Source organism: Gekko japonicus, unplaced genomic scaffold (assembly GCF_001447785.1).
Source record: "Gekko japonicus isolate JY-2015 unplaced genomic scaffold, Gekko_japonicus_V1.1 scaffold959, whole genome shotgun sequence".
NCBI classification, from domain to species: Eukaryota; Metazoa; Chordata; class Lepidosauria; order Squamata; family Gekkonidae; genus Gekko; species Gekko japonicus.
In genome coordinates, this window is record NW_015164699.1 from 455,135 (window position 1) to 472,917 (window position 17,783).

Sequence of the window (17,783 nt, forward strand, 5' to 3'; positions counted from 1 at the left end):
CTCCTCCTCCTCCTCCTCCTCCTCCTCTTCTTCTTCTTCTTCTTCTTCTTCTTCTTCTTCTTCTTCTTCTTCTTCTTCTTCTTCTTCTTCTTCTTCTTCTTCTTCTTCTTCTTCTTCTTCTTCCAGCGGGGCTTCCAGGGCTGTGGCCATTGAAAGGCATTCTGCTCCACAAAACCTCTGCCTGAAATGTCGAAGAGTTGCTGTTATACATGAGCTGGCTCCCTGACATTTTGAGGTGGGCGTCACCTCCGGCAGAAGCCATTTTGTGACTGTGCCCGCTGGCCTGTGTCAGAATTCCACAGGTGCCCACAGGCTCAAAAAAGGTTGGGGACCCCGGACATAGCCTATTTGGTGGGTACCAGCGTTGCATCTTCAGCCAAGGCCAGAGCTGCAGACAGCCCTGTAGCTAACAACGTTTTGCTGGGGGGGCCAATGCCAAGGATCAGGGGAGGGGCCCATGAAAACCACAGGGGAGCGGGCCGCGCGGTAGCTACAGGCCTGGCCGCAGGGAAGAAGGAGCTTGGAAGGGGCTGGCCACTCTGGGAGCCTCCAAGCCTCTTCCCTGAATTCACAGCACACCCGTGTATCTTTTAAACAGGCAAGTCTCTACTCCCTTTCATTTGTGGAAACAGAAGGAAAAGCAGGAACGCTGGATTCTCCGCAGTCATGAGCAAAGCCTGCACCCTCTATTCCGGTGTTCTGGCCAGTCAGCACAAATTCACTGGATGACCATGAAGCACCTCTTTTTTAAAGCTATCAAACTGTATTTGGGGTTTCTTTGAGGTCACATTTAATATGATTAAGAACATAAGAGAAGCCATGTTGGATCAGGCCAGTGGCTCATCCAGTCCAACACTCTGTGTCACACAGTGGCCAGAAATACCAGGCGCCATCAGGAGGTCCACCAGTAGGGTCAGGATACTAGAAGCCCTCCCACTGTTGCCCCCCCAAGCACCAAGACCATAAGAACATAAGAGGAGCCAGTGTTGGATCAGGCCAATGGCCCATCCAGTCCAACACTCTGTGTCATGCAGTGGCCAAAAATACCAGGTGCCATCAGGAGGTCCAGCAGTGGGGCCAGAACTCCAGAAGCCCTCCCACTGTTGCCCCTCCCCAAATACCAGGAATACAGAGCATCACTTGCCCCAGACCGAGAGTTCCTGTCTATACCTTGTGGCTAAGAGCCACTGATGGATCTTCGCTCCATATGTTTATCCAGTTCACTCCTATAAGAACATAAGAGAAGCCAGTCTTGGATCAGACCAATGGCCCATCCAGTCCATCAATCTGTCACACAGTGGCCAAAAAGACCAGGTTCCATCAGGAGGTCCAGCAGAGAGGCCAGGACACTAGAAGCCCTCCCACTGTTGCCCCCCCCCATGCACCAAGAATACAGAGCATCCATTGCCCCAGACACAAGAACATAAGAGAAGCCAATGTTGGATCAGGCCAATGGCCCATCCAGTCCAACACTCTGTGTCCCACAGTGGCCAGAAATACCAGGCGCCCTCAGGAGGCCCAGCAGTGGGGCCAGGACACTAGAAGCCCTCCCACCGTTGCCCCCCCAAGCACCAAGAATACAGAGCATCACTGCCCCAGACAGAGTGTTCCATCTATACCTTGTGGCTAATACATTAAAACATTTTATACTACATCCCTTTCAGATCTTCCTTTCAAACTTTCTAGCTGTGGCTGTGACTTCTGAGAAAAATCTTCAGCCAAAGTTGCTGTGAATCCTGGGCCTTTTGCACCCTGGGGCCTGATCCTGAAGCTCTGGCCCAGGCCCTCCGTCCGAAGGGGAGCAAGTGTAGTCATGGGAAAGACAGGGGGGTACTCATTTCCCCTTTCCCTCCTCCATTATTTGCACATTAATTTGAGCTCTTGAAGCAAAAAGTAAATAATTTACAGGCACAGAGATTTTATGGCACACAGAAACAGCAGCGAGAAGATGGTGCCTTTTTGCAACCTGATCCTCAGAGTTGAACGTGATTGACCTGCTGGCCTCTCTCATCCACATCTCCCGTTCCAGAGGTGAGCAAACCAATTTGCTGTTTCTTTTCCCTACCCTTTAACAGATAGAATAATAGAATCATAGAGTTGGAAGGGGCCACATAGACCATCTAGTCCAACCCCCTACCCAATGCAGGACCAACCTAAAGCATCTCTGACTATAATTCGTCCAGCCTCTTCTTGAAAGCTGTCAGTGAAGGGGAGCTCACCACCTCCCTATGCAGCTGATTCCACCTTTGAACCACTCTGACGATTAAAAAGATTTTCCTAATATCCAGCCAATACCTTTCTGCATGTAATTTAAACCCGTTGCTTCGGTTCCTGTCCTCTGCTGCCAACTGGAACAGCTCCTTGCCCTCCTCCAAATGACAGCCTTTCAAATATTTAAAGAGAGCAATCATGTCCCCCCTCAATCTCCTCTTCTCCAAACTAAACGTTCCCAGTGCTTTTAGCCTTTCCTCGTAGGGCTCAGTCTCCAGACCACTGATCATCCTTGTCACTCTCTTCTGCACCCTCTCGATTTTGTCCACCCTCCATTGCCTTGCACACTGTATGCCTCCTGAAACATGCTCAGTCTTCATGAGGCTGTTTTGGGGGAAGCCCTTTTTCACACTTAGCCCTACCCTTGTCTGTGTGACCCTTCTTTGCTGTCCTCCTGATAGACATCCGGTCATAATACGTGGTGTAAGGGGGGGAAAGACAGGGAGAATAAACTATTTGGAAGCATCTCCAAGCACAAATCTCCTCCCAAAATATACTATTTGTTCTCAGGGGCTGTTTTTCTTTATGAAACGCTGATCTGGGCAGTTAATACTGGTGTGTCTCTGCATGACTCATTCAACCAGACATGATGCGGAAGACATGGCACAATGACTCATATCAGGGAGAAAAATGAGACCTGCTCAGAGCAGTGACTCACAGAGAGATGCAACAGGGATCCTTTGAGAAAAGGGCAATTCTCCAAAACTGCATCAGGAGCAATTGAATAGCCTAAAGCATCTAAAACAAAAATGTTGTGGAATTACCTGGCCCAGTTCAGGGTGACTGAAAGGAGACAAAGCCAGAGCACAGACTCATGCAGAGAGAAAGCAGGTAGTTATCTATGAGGGCAGGTAGTTCTATGTTTCTGCATCCAGAGCTATTGGGGTACCTGAATGATCTATCATACACCCAATGCAAAGACTAACCAGTAATTACCAGGCCCCAGCAGAGGTAGGACTGGAGCAGCAAAGCATACAGAGATGCAGCAGGCACTCTCTTGTGCAGAGTCCTTAGTTACTGACTGAATGTATTTATTCTGGCACATCAGCAAGTCTCTCATAATAACATAAACTGAAAATTAATGTGTTACTATATGCAAAAGTACATTTACATTTCCTAATGAAAAATAAACTCCACATTTATTCCCTTAAAACTGTAAACTCTGAAAGATTCCCCCACACACAGAAATGCATGAGTAAGCTAGTTATACATAGGGAAGGGATTGTATAATAGGAATATTAGTGGACCAGGCTGGTTTAGCGGTCAAAGACTAGGACATGGGAGACTGGAGTTCGAATCACCCCTCAGCCGTAACACTCACTGGGTGACCTGGGGCTAGTCACAGTCTCTCAAGGTTGTTGTGAGGACCAAATGGGGTAAACAATCATGTATGCTGTCCTGATGGGGGGCAAATGAGTAAATAGATCTTTGTGGCTCACTCCCTGGATATAAAGCTCTTTAATCCACACACTCATTCTTTATAAAACCATTAATGCTGCTTCTCTAATAAAAAGAAAACAGCCGTTGATTGCGTTTCTGTGCACTGCACAGAACTCTCTGCAAAACTATTCACAACTAAACTATATAATTTGCCCCGAACAACCACATTCATGAATCCAACCACCTTCTAGATTTCATAGCAAGATCTGGTTTTCAATAGGAGACAGACAATACCATTTCCTTCCAGTACGGGAGAACTGTCCACCTGTCCCGGTGCTGAAATGACTAACATTAACACAAGAACATAAGAGAAGCCAATGTTGGATCAGGCCAATGGCCCATCTAGTCCAACACTCTGTCACACAGTGGCCAAAAATACCAGGTGCAATCAGGGGGTCCAGCAGTGGGGCCAGGACACTAGAAGCCCTCTCACTGTTGCCCCCCCCCAAGCACCAAGAATACAGAGATCACTTGCCCCAGCCTGAGAGTTCCATTGAGGTTCTAAAGACAGGAATTCTGCTTCCCCCAAACAATACTGCTCCTTATAGCCTCCATAAAAGATGCCATTATGCCTGAGTATCTCAATATGCTTGGATATAAATCTGCAGGACTCCTTCCAGCTTGTGTCGCTGCAAGCAACGGCTATGTATGTCCAACCGCCAGCACGTGGATACGATTGGTGGAGGGGTTTTTCAGAAACTTCAGTCTGAGCCTCAATTTTTTTATTTTTAGAGTATATATGATGGGGTTCCCCAAAGAATTTATAGTGATCATCATAGTTGTAAGGTTCCGGAATACATAGACACCTCGAGAGAGATCGCCCGGGCAGTCTTCGTAAGCTAAGTCCAACAGAACTCCAATAAAGAAGGGCGTGTAGGAGAGCAAAGCTAGGAACCAGATGAACACACTCGTCCGGGCTACCTGGATTTCAGCCAACTTGTAGGTGGCTTGAACTTGCCCCAGGGCCACCATGGCCATTGTCTGCTTTCTCAAGAAGCCAATGATGTTGATGTAGGTGAAGAGCGGCAGGATTAAAGCCACCGCACAGTGGGGGATAGTGATGAAGATCAAGTAGTCGATGCAAAGAGGGCTGTAAAGAGCAGAGACATTGGCCTTCTCCAGGCAGTTCCATCCCATCAGGGGCAGGAAGCCCAAGGAGAATGCAAGCAGCCAAGTGACCAGTGCAGTACCCAAGGTCTGGTTTCTGGTGACCCTGTATCTCATCCTCAGGCATTCAGACACCGCCAAGTAACGCTCAATCCCAATGATGACTAAGTTGTAGATGGTGGCCAGAATCGACATGGTGTAGAAGGCATAAGGTACGAGGAGGCCTTCGTACCCGAGGACGGTGCTCTCTGGGTCGAGGAGGAACAGGGTGGTGATCCAGAAGCTCGAGGAGCTGGAGAGAAGGTCGGAGATGGCCAGGTTGCAGAACAGAATAAAGATGGGCTTGTGGAGCTCTTTGGACAGCAAAACGGTCACAATGACAGCAGAGTTGAAGGCCATGGAGATGATGGTGACAGCCAGCTGAGGAACCCCCAAAGAAAGAACCAGCCGCCTGTTCCAAACATCAGTCGTGCCGTTGAAGCAGTTTGGGTATTCCGTCATGATGTGTGTGGGGGGGGGGTTTTTGAAAAAAATCAGATGGTGGCTCTCCTGATCTTCATATATCCCGTAGCGCTCAGCTGGATAGTGCAGGTAGAACTTCTCTCTCCCCCCATACACACAGTGACACACACACACATATTGCAGTTACACAGATAGAAGGTTCAACGTGACATATTACTGTTGCCTTAAAATCATCCCAGTTATAGGTTAAACATTAACTCCCCATGCACCTAAACATTTGGCTTATTAGTTCAGGGAGACAGATTCCTCCCCTGAGGTTGCTAGGAGGATGCTAGGAAGCCAAAGTATTTCAATAAGCTGCCACTAAACTCAGGAATCTTGATAGGGACGCCAGTGTTAATTAAGTGCAAACAAGAACATAAGAAGAGCCCTACTGGATTAAACCAATAGTCCCTGTCTCACGCAGTGGCCAACCAGTTCCTCTGGAAGGCCAACAACAGGGCATTGAGGCCAAGGCCTTCCCCTGATGTTGCCTCCTGGCTATGGGATTCAGAGGATTAGTGCCTCTGAACGTGGAGGTTCCCCTCAGTCACCTTGGATAGTAGCTATTGATAGATTTATCCTCCATGAATCTATCTAATCTCCTTTTAAAGCCTGTGGTCATTACTACATCCTCTGGCAGTGAATTCCACATTTGAATCACTCTCTGTCAAGTACTATTCCCTTTTGTTAATCCTGTTAGGTCCATCAGCTTAATTGAATGCCCTCAAGTGTATTTTGGGAGAGGGAGAAAAAGTTATTTGACAGCTATCTCCACCCCATGCATAATTATATAAACCTCTATCATACCTTAGTTGTCTGAAAAGCCCCAGACACTTCAGCCTTTCCTCCTAGGGAAGGGGCTCCAACCCTCTAATCATCTTGGTTGCCCTCCTCTGTATTTTTTTCCAGCTCTGCAATGTCCTTTTGGAGATAACGGTGACCAGAACCGTGCACAGTATTCAAGATGAGGCCGCACCATAGATCTATACAGGGGCATTACAATATTGGCTGTTTAATTGTCAGTCCGTTTCCTAATAATCCCTAACACAGAGTTTGCCTTTTTCATCACTGCAGCACACTGGGTCGACACTTTCATCCACTACGACTCCAAGATCTTTTCCCCTCTCAGTCTCAGCAAGTTCAGACCCCATTTGCCTAGTGGTTGTAAGGACATAACGTACCAGCAGCATTTGTGAGGACATAATGTACAGGCAGTACATGTATCCGTGCTGGTCTGTTGTAAAACAGATTTGAGAGCCAGTTTGGTGTGGTGGTTAAGTGTGTGGACTCTAATCTGGGAGAACCGGGTTTGATTCCCCACGCCTCCACTTACAGCTGCTGGATGTCCTTGGGCAAGCCATAGTTCTGTCAGAGCTGTTCTCTCAAGGACAGTTCTGGAAAGAGCTCTCTCAGCCCCACCTACCTCACAGGGTGTCTGTTGTGGGGAGGGGAAGGGAAAGGAGTTTGTAGGCCGCTCTAAGACTCCAAGTGAAACCGGGGTATACATCCAATCTCCTCTTCCTCCTCCTCCTCCTCTTCTTCTTCTTCCTCTTCCTCTTCTTTCCTGTTCTCAGGCCACAAATCAGTGCCCAGATCTTCCTTCCGCAGAGAATGAGGGAGGCTCTTCATGGCCTGTTTATTCTTTTGGTTAAAATATATGTAAAGAAACACCGTTTATATTTTTTCCACCAAGCTTTGCTCATGGAAATCAAGGCAGTGCTGAGGTGGGGGTGGGCAGTTAACCCACATGCCCATGAAGCTGCCTTCTCCTGAGTCAGACCCTTCAGTCCCTCAAGGTCAGTACTGTCTACTGTGTCTGGTACCGACATTAGGTGGACGTCTTCAGGGGTCATTTTGTAGAAAAAGAGGTGCAGGGGCTCATTAGCACAACTTATTAGCATCACTTATTTGCATATGCCACACCCCCTGACATCACTGGAAGTGTGTCAGAAGGCAACACCCACCGCTCAGGCTCCACTGGACTGTTTTGGAAAGCTAGCTATTGGGGGGGGGGAACGTGCAGATCCGTCCTTGCAGAGGAGGGAGAGCTTGTACCTGAATAAAACTTGGTCTTAAAGGTGCCACTGGACTGTTTTGGGCTGGGGGGGCTGGGGGGAGCTCTGCAGCTTACCTGGCTGCTTCTTGCTCTGACTGAGGGCTGCTGGGAGCAGGGGGTGGGGCTTGTTGCATGTGCCCCCCCGGGCTCTTTACTGCCAGAGCTCCGCTCTTGTGCACTCCTGCAGGAAATGACCCCTGGACGTCTTCCATGTTGCCTACTGTGTGTGTGTCCCCATGTAAAGTGCCCTCAAGTCGCAGCTGATTTATGCCGGCTTCAGCAAGGGGTTTTCAAGGCAAGTGAGAAGCAGGTGCGGTTTGCCCTGGCCTTCCTCTGCAGAGCCTTCCTTGGTGGACTCCCCTCCAAGTACCGACCCGGCTTCACTTCCACGATCTGTCAGGATCAGGCCATGTACCATGCTGCCTTCCATCCCACGTCACCTCCTACTTGATCCTTTTAAATGGAAATGCCGGGAGGGACTGAACCTGGGACCTTCAGCATGCCGTTCAGCAAGCAGAATGTATCACAAGCCTTCAGACCACACGTGGCTTAAACTGTGGGTTCGACTCTCGGGTTTACCGGGAGGAAATACTCCCATTCACACAGGGGCCTGCATCCTGACTGAAGATGCCCCGTGCCTGAAAATTGTCAAGCAAGCTGAATGCTTCTGTGGTGAAACGGGGACCCGCCCTCAGCCCTGGGAGACTGAGCAGCCGTTCTGTGGCTCACAAGCCTCTGTTTTTGCCTTCCCACCCTTTCCTGGTGGGGCTATTTCCCTTCGTTACACGCTGCTGCCACTCACTGGATTGACACCAACTTCCTAGAGGGACAGTGACACCCCCTCTGGCTGATTCCCCAACCTTGGGAAGTTAGTACCACAATCTTTGGGTGTCCCCTGGAGAGTTGGCAATCCCTCTGATTTGGGCCCGTTTGGTTCCCTGGCCTCCCTTTTGCTTCTGGTAATGTGCTGAGCAGGGAGGACTAGGTGGTCAAGGCACACCAGGTCTTATTTAGCTCAAAAAAGATGTATTTTAACTATGTACAAGTTAAGCACTGAAAATAAACACGAGCACATTAACACAACTTGGGCAGAAAGTAAATACGATTTAAAACGCCATTCCTCTGTCCCCTACACACACCCCTCTCTGTCACTGGAGGTTGTGGAGAAACGCCCAGCCCTCCACCGGACTGGTCACTGGTACTGTTGCCCTCCTGGCTGTCCGCCACAGTCTATAGTGGCCTGGATGCCCTGGAGTTTGAGGCAACAGGAGCCCCCACCTGTCCGCTCCCTTGAAGCTGCTGTCCACGCTGAGCCCAAAGGCTGAAGACCAGGCTGAAGACTAAAGACTCTCCTCAGGGGCCAAAGCCTTTATCCCCCTGGCTCCGCCCCTGGGTACACCAGGTACAGACGGCCTCCATCTTACACACCCAGGCAAATGCCATTTCGTCACAGCTTCAGTGGGCATAGAAGTAAGTCTGTGTCCCAGCTCCACAAGCAGACCACGTCTGTACCCATCACAGATACAGTGAGGTTTAGTGTGACGTCTGGGGAGGGAGCCAAAGTCCGAGGAATTTCAAGGCCTTTTCTGTTTCTTTTTTTTTCTCAGCAAGTCACAGCTGATTTAGGGCAACTCCACAGGGATTTCAAGGCAAGAGAAGCTCACGGGTGGTTTGCCATTTCCTGCCTCTGCACAGCAGCCCAGGACTTCCTTGGAGGTCTCCCATCTAAAAACTAGCCAGGGCTGACCCTGTTTAGCTTCCAAGATCTCATGCTATCAGGCTAGCCTGGGCTATCTAGGTCAAGGTATGAGGAGGCTAGCCGCTCACCCTAAGAAAATTTGAACAAGCCACCCCCCCGAGGCAAAAACAGGGGCACTGACAAATCCAAGTAGCCAGACATTGGAACCATGCCCGGTGAACAGGAATCGTGGAACCCTGGGAAGTCTACAAGGCTAAGCTTCAGATTTCAGAACTTCTGTGATCTGAAGAAGGGAGCTCAAATACTTTGGCCACCCAATGAGAAGGGAGCCCTCACTGGAGAAGATCCCGATGCTGGGAAAGACTGAAGGTCAAAGAAGACGGGGACGGCAAAGGATGAGAGGGTTAGACAGTGTCATCGAGGCAACGAACATGAAGCTGAGCAAACTTCAGAGGACGGCGGAAGACCGGAAGACCTGGCATGATCTGGTCCATGGGGTCGTGGAGAGTCAGACTCGACTGTGCAACTGAACAACAACAACATAAAACTGGAGAAGCAGTGACAGACTTCATGTTCCTGCGATCCAAAATCACTGCAGACGGTGACTGCAGCCATGAAATTAAAAGACGCCTGCTCCTTGGGAGGAAAGCGATGGCAAACCTGGATAGCATGATAAAAAGTAGAGACATCACCCTGCCAACAAAAGTCCGCATGGTATTCCCAGTAGTCATGTATGGCTGCGAGAGTTGGACTATAAGGAAGGCCAAGCGCCGAAGAATAGATTCTTTTGAACTATGGTGCTGGAGAAGACTCTTGAGAGTCCCTTGGACTGCAAGGAGATCAAATCAGTCAATCCTAAAAGAAATCAACCCTGACTGTTCCCAGGAAGGCCAGATAATGAAACTGAAGCTGAAATACTTTGGCCACCAAATGAGAAGGGAGCACTCACTGGAGAAGACCCTGATGCTAGGAAAGATTGAAGGTCAAAGAAGACGGGGATGGCAAAGGATGAGATGGTTAGACAGTGTCATAGATGCAACGAACATGAAGTTGAGCAAACTTCAGAGGATGGTGGAAGACCGGAAGGCCTGGCATCATCTGGTCCATGGGGCCGCGAAGAGTCGGACTCAACTGTGCGACTGAACAACAAAAAGAAGGGAGCGGTTTGTTAAGTGAGCAGGCTCAAATCGCACATGGCCAGTAGAGGGAGATGCTGCAAAAGAAAACATTCCTCTGCCACTTAATTCTAGGGAAGATCTTTGACATGAGGTTAGGAGCAGCAGTCACCAAGATGGACCCTATCTGGAGATTTTGTGCTGGGGGGGAGGCACCTGAAGGATACACTGTGTGTGTGTGGGGAGGGACTAACAATGCAAATCTGCAGACTTCTAAGTAGAAAAAGAAAGAGTCTTGTGGCACATTCGATGTGAACCCCATTATGAGTTCCAAGGAGAGAGATGAGCAGAGGTGGTTTTGACATTTCATGCCTGAACATACAGATCCTGGACTTCCCTGGTGGTCTCCCATTCAAGTACAAACCAAGGCTGACCCTGCTTAGCTTCTGAGACTGGGCTACCCTGGGCCATCCAGGCCAGGCAGCAGCACCTTAAAATATGAGTGCATTTTTTAGGGCATGAGTTGGGGGGATAAAAGTGCAGCCTGCCCCCCCCCACTGCCATCAGACTGCTCTTCATAAGTCCCATGGACGGGATTTGACCCAATGAGATACCTGAGCAAATAAGATCTTGCAGTCATCCCTAAATGAGAGGTGAAGGAGGTATTTCTGTTTTATTTGGGAGAGATGCTAATGCCTTTGTAATGTATCCATCTCCGACTGCGTGCGAGGCTTGGTCTCCACGCGGTCATGCGAAGCAACCAAGCTTCGCTCCCAGAAACAATGGGCCAAGCGGATCCTAGCCCACACCAATCAGTGGGCTAGGCTCCCGGCCGAGAGCCTATGGAACTCTCAGCCACTGTAAATAACCTATCACTGGTGTAGGGGTGTGTTTGGGGTGTGGGTTGTGTGCCTTTATAAACCGGCCTGCGAGCCGGTAACTTTGTCTTGTTCTATACAGGAAATAAAGTATGAGAGTGGAAATCACTAGTAAGTCTCAGTACTTTTCAGCCTTATACCCCCCCTGTGACGTCCTCTTATTGGGGAGGACTGTATTTCTCTTTAATATTTATATTTTGTGTTTACAAATTAGGTACTTCCAGCTGCCACCAGGAATTTTAATAAATTCCAAATCCCCTCTTTGCTTCTGGTGTTGGTATTGTGACCCAGGGTCTAGGCTTTCAAGGATCTATGTGGTCCTGCGGAGGAATTGATATAGCTTCTGGGATATATTTAAATAAAATAGGATTTCTCAAAAGAGGAACAAAATAAGAGGTTTATTATTATGTAACTGGCTGGGAATAAGGTTCTTGTAAATATATTTGTCAGCTGTATCACACACACTGTCAGTTTTAGTCCTTAAGATTCCACCCTGACAGGAATCTCTCACTTAGGCAACCACACAGTTTAATTTCTTGGTAAATTTAACTAAGAACTTTAAAGTTTCACTATTGAAGATATATGCTGCTCTCTCTTAGATCCCACACAGAACTAACTGAACTCTCACTGGCTGAACAACATCAACTGAACAAATCCAACTGACTTTCATAACTAACTTTCAACGGACACACACACAGATTCCTTTCAAAAACTCCCCCCACACTGTCTCATCCTCCAATCACAGCACACTTCTCTCTCTCAATCACTCTACTCTGCATTCACTGCACTGCTACCAAACATTTAAAGAGACACACACACACACACTCTTAAAACAAGGAATCGTTACAACCCCCTTCCCCAAGCTCCAGCTAAGTGTACCCTTCCATTCCTCCCCCCTTCCCATGTTTGGGCTCTGGCAGCTAAGTAACAACAGTATGTCCTGTGGCTGCAATATCACTACAACAACAATGGAATGAACAATCACAAGATATGCTTCTTGTTCGGGCTATGGCAGCTACAGTGACCCCAGGTGCATGTAGGGATGGGGAAGCATCATTTTTGCCACTTCCTGGGCTGCACAGCTTGTACTTCTCAACCCGCATGTGTGTGGCTCACAGTGTGCCATGTGCTTAGTGGTGGTGGAAAGTGCCATCGAGCCACAGCCAACTTATGGTGACCCTGTAGGGTTTCCAAGGCAAGAGAGGCTCAGAAGTGGTTTGCCATTGCATGACACTACATAGTGTCCCTGGACTTCCTTGGTGGTCTCCCATCCACATAGTAACCAAGGCCGACCCTGCTTTGCTTCCAAGACCTGACAAGATTGGGCTAGCCGGGTGTGATGGACCCTAGCCAGGGGCTCCATAGGTTCGCAGAAGTTCCCAAACAACTCACACTAGAGATCCGGGTTTACTTACAAGGAGATCTTTAGTAATCTTTAGTTATCAAAGAAGGTACAGGCCAGTTTGGTGTAGTGGTTTAAGAACATGGACTCTAATCTGGGAGACCCAGGTTTGATTCTCCACTCCTCCACATGCAGCAGCTGGTATGACTTTGGGTCAGTCATAAGTTCTCTCAGAGCTGTTCTCTTAAGGGCAGTTCTGTTGTGGGGAGGGGAAGGGAAAGGAGTTTGTATGCCACTCTGAGACTCCTTTGGATAGTGAAGGGCAGGATATAAATCCAATCTCCTCCTCCTCCTCCTCCTCCTCCTCCTCTTCTTCTCTTCAACCAGCTGGCCTTGAGAGCACCACACACGCACAGCAAAGCTTAGCCAAACCTCAAGACCGACAGCATAACTAAAACTAGGCATCTTATACCCTAAATGCTGGCTGTGAGTCAAAGAATGATTAACTAACCTCTCCCAATTCCCAGACACTTGGATGAGCCTGGCCATCTTGCCCCTGGCTTCCGGTGGTGGTGGGGGAACAACCCAGGCCTTGAACTGCTAGCCAGCATGAGAGTGAGAAAGTTCCCCTGAGAGCAGCTCATACTGTCCTCTCCCAAGACTCAGGGCAACTGAGCACCAGCAGGTAGTAACGATGGACTCACCGGGGCCAATATACCTGGGTCATCCAAGTTTGGGCCTACTGGAGCACAACTCACTGCTCTGGCTCGCTTGGCGTGTGCTCTATGAAGCAGATGAGTAGTACCACCAGATTTGACAGTGCACGTTACCTGATGAGGTTTCAAGGGATTGAATGGCAGGTTGAGCTGTGAATGTCACACCCTTCAATTGTGCACATGCAAATCATGGCAGGTTTACTTCTGCCTCTTAAACTGGTATGTGGAAAGCCGACTTAAACCCGGACAAATTAAGACAAATCCCCAAACTGGCACCCGCCCCTAGAACAGAGAGAATGCTAGAACCACCCTAGAAACAACTGCCAATTGACGGCTTGCCGGGGAATGTCAGTTTAGCAAAGAAGCATTGACAGGGCAGATAACCCATGAAGAAACGGCCCCAGTGATCATGGTGTCTCCCCTGCCAACACAATGTTATCCTCCCCGTGCCCCCTTCTCAACTCTTCTTAACCCGTGGCAGTTCATTTTTGTTTAGTTGTTCCTTGGAAACCACATTTGAAAGGACAAAGATAGTTTACCACATCCTGCACTTCTTGCAGTCCCACATTGGGTTGTCACTGTGTTTGTGAAGTTTAATTAAGTCTTTTCATCCAGCTGCCTCTTTGTTTCATTACCCTGGGTATCACCAGCAATTTTAAATAGTTATGACAACTGTGCTGCTAGAGTCTTTGTTGATGTGGCTAAGTGCCTCTTTTATTTTTTCCCACATGCTGCCAACAAACGATGTATTTATATGAGCCTTCTCTTGATATTGGTGGTATTGTGCTTTGAGAAGGCATTTAAAAAATTAAATTAAAAAAAAGAAATGGCCCCAGTCTCAGCTTAACCTCCCTCACAGGGCTGTTGCAAGGATAAAATAGGGAAGGGGGAACCATCTATGTTGCCCTGACTTCCTTGGAGGAAGGATGGGATAAAACTGATCAGTAGACAAACTGCCCATTTCTGCATCTTAAACTTCTATTAAAGGGGCAGTCCAAATTATTAGCATTTTAGGGGGGGGGAATGCAAGTTTTGAAAGGCATTCTCTTTAAAACTGCCAAAGGCAAAGAGGGGGGATCCCAGTTCTGCTTAACAAAAATGAGCAGGGTTTGAAGGGTTAAATCCCCTCTTCCCATCCCAGGTAGCCCTGATCCGAATTTCAGAGGCATGTGCACGCTTGTTACTCGTAACAAGCTGGTAGAGATTCGTACCTCACTTAATTTTGACCCTTCCACAAGGAGATCTGTCGCCACTGGGGATGTTACGAAATTTCATGAACATCCGGTTTAGATTTGAGAATTCCACTGTTTGACATGGGATCTTTCTACTGGGGGTGAAAGAGCAGTCATCCCCCCCAAAAAAAAATATATATAGGTGAAAAAAACCAATAGAATAGCTGCTGTTTACAACATTTTTACAACGACAGGTGATTATTTTTGCATCCGTTGCATAAACATGGCATAACCTCATCAGGAATAAAAAAATGCCAGCAATGAAAAGGCACACGATCACAAAAGGCAGACAGGCAGACAGACAGACCCAGATTGCTGGACCATTCAGCAGCAGCTGGGATGAAGGACACATTCGAGGCCCATCCTGTTAACCACGGCAGGCAGTTCAAATTCTGCTGAGGTTTTGCAAACAGCATGTAATGCTTCCGTTGTTTTGCATAACGTAGTCTGGATTTTTAAGGATCTTGCATCACTTCTTGTGGCTTTGCTCCTTGTGACAAGAGGTCAAGGGAGGGCGGTGGGGCATCTGTTCCATTGACAACTGGTGGAAATCTCCTTTGTCAATGGTTGCCACCCTCCAGGGGGCATCTAGAGATCTCCTGCTACTAAAGTTGATCTCCAGATGACCAAGATCAGTTCTCTTGGAGCAAATGGCGGCTTTGGAGGGTGGACTGTATGGGCATGATACCCTGTTGAGGTCCCTCTCCTCCCCCAAACTCCTCCCTCCCCTGGCTCCACCCCACCCCCCAAATCTCCAGGTATTTCCCAAGCGAGAGCTGGCCACTCTGCCTTCGTCCCACTCATCTGGGCTGTCAGTTTTACACTTCCAAGAATCTCCTCACAGCCCCATGGGCTACTTTCATCAGTTTCAAGTGAAAGCTGAATTCCGCTCCCAAGGCACATGCAGCCGTTGCCACAGAATTGCAGACCAGACACATTAACCCTTGCATTCATGGGCAAAAAACATTGGGTTGGAACTTTGGACTGGCTGTTCTTGAAGCTAGCAAGTGGCCAGAAGTCTTTGCCCTAAGGCCCAGCTTCCCAGCTGTACACAGATTGTTTTCACCCCCTGATGGGACCCAGAAATCTCCTGGAATTACAATTGTTCTCCAGAAGAAAGAGGCTGATTCTGCACCCATCTGTTTCCTCACAGTTTTTCCAGAGCCACAGCCGGAAGCTAATCTCCCTCTACACTGCATGCCGCTTTCACTTCCTTTGTTTATCAGGTTTTATGGTACCTTCTGCATAGATTTATGGCCGTTCTGGGGTGACTTTGCAGTCAGTATGGCCTTGCCCTGGGGTATCTGAATGTGGTTTTGAGTGGTACCGTTTCCTTCACCCACTTCCGATCAGAAGGGGACAATAAGCAGACAACTTGACGCGGCTTCATTCGTCTCCGTCAGTTCCCCCGCCCCTATTTCCCCCTCTGTATTAATCACCTTACCATGAATTACTTGGCTCAGGCGGCTAATGACCGCTGAGGCAAGTCCTGACACAGGAAAATCTGCATACCGATGCAGGAACGAGTGTTGAAAACAAAATAGATGGCAAGCTGACACTAGCCAATGCAGAAACCAGGATCTGAGGCGATGTGATGACAACGGATATCCGAAGCAAGGGGGAACCCAATCAAGTGCTGATAAAACGTGGAGTGAATTCCAGGTGCAGAATGGAACAGAGATCAGTTCCCCTGGAGAAAATGGCTGCTTGGGAGGGTGGACTCTGTGGAATCATACCTCTCTGAGACCCCTCCCCTCCCCAAACCCCACCCTTCCCAGCCTCCGCCTCCAAACCTCAAGGAATTTCCCAAGGCAGAGTTGGCAACCCTTAACTGGATGACTGTAATAGTGGCTAATCCAGATAAATAAATCTAGAGAAGCACCTAGTGACATCTGTGGTAATCAATCACAATAAAAAGGAGGGGGAGGAATTATCTCCAATTTATTGCTGCTGCAATAACATTTTTGAACCTTTGAAGGAAGTACACAGATAATAAATGAAGAAGTGAGGTTTAGTTTGAAGGCCTAAAAGCCTTTTCCCCCCTCTTTCCTTTCCATGGGTCTCTTTTTGTGCAGGTGGCAGGGGGGGAAGTATGCTGGATGAGCAAACCTGAGGGAAACCAATTTCCGGTACAGTCTGAGGAACAATGTTATCAAAGATGGCCAGTCCCATTATTCTTCCTCCAGACAAGAAAAAGCAGATGTGACATTGGAAGCAGAGGACCGTTTTGGTCATTTTACTCCCACAAAGTCCCACGTTCTCCTGTCCCCTCCCACAGCCGATGATAATGACCTCACGTAATGACATCATAGCGTGTCACGTTTCCTTCTCCCGTCCCCCTGCCTCCAGCAGCCCATGATAGAGCAGGGAATGACAGGTTAGCAATCAGGTGATCTGTCAACAACAGCTGCAAGTTTTGAGCAGGCAGGCACACCTTTAATCGGCGGCATCCCCCAAACCTCACCTTCATTTCATGCAGGGGTCATTTCCAGCGGGGGCGCATAGGAGCGGAGCTCCGGTAGTAAGGAGCCCAGGAGGCAGGCACATGCAACAAGCCCCACCGCCTGCTCCCAGCAGCCCTCAGTTGGGCCACGAGGAGCAAGAAGCAGCCAGATAAGTTGCAGAGCCCCCCCTGGCCTGCCTTCAGGTACACGCTCTCCCTCCTCTGTGAGGGCAGATCTGCGCTTCCCCCCCCCCCATAGCTAGCAATCCAAAACAGTCCAGTGGCACCTTTAAGACCAAGTTTTATTCAGGTACAAGCTCTCCCTCCTCTGTGAGGACAGATCTGCACGTCATCCCCCCCCCCAATACCCAGCAATCCAAAACAGTCCAGTGGAGCCTGAGCAGTGGGTGTTGCCTTCTAACACACTTCTGGTGATGCAAATAAGTTATGCTAATAAGTTATGCTAATGAGCTCCTGCACCTCTTTTTCTACTAAATGACCCCTGATTTCATGACAATAGGATTGAAAATGTACACTACCCTGTGAGTAATGACATGTCAGACATGCCTTCAACCCATGGACTTAGGGTTCCCAAGTCCTGGTTTGCAAATTCCAAGAGACTGGGGGGGTTGGAAACATGGGGAGGGTGGGTTTTAGGGAGGTGAGGGACTTCAGTGGGCATAATGCCATAGAGTCTGCCCTCCAAAACAGCCATTTTCAATAGGTGAACTGATTTCTGTAGTTTGGATTTCAGCAGTAATTCCAGAAGATCTCCTGAAGCTTGACATTCCTATATGTGCCACCACCCAGTCACATCCAGTTTGATATCTATATATCTAATAGCGAAGTTGCCCCCGGAGTGCGGATCGCTAAATCAGCGCTCCGGGGGCAGCTGGGGGGCCGGGGGAGGTTTGTGCACACGTGGGCCAGTCCCCACGTGTGTACAAAAATTTAAAAAGTTGAAAAAAATTTCGGGAGGA

The 17,783-nt window shown here is 48.6% G+C and overlaps 1 protein-coding gene across 1 annotated transcript; it reads right to left on the reverse strand.

The window, feature by feature from the left end:
• Positions 1–4,353: 4,353 nt before the first annotated feature.
• Positions 4,354–5,319, reverse strand: LOC107108929 (lysophosphatidic acid receptor 2-like). The gene has a single exon (XM_015409483.1). It carries the CDS (start codon positions 5,317–5,319, stop codon positions 4,354–4,356), a length of 966 nt encoding a protein of 321 aa, XP_015264969.1.
• Positions 5,320–17,783: the final 12,464 nt, after the last annotated feature.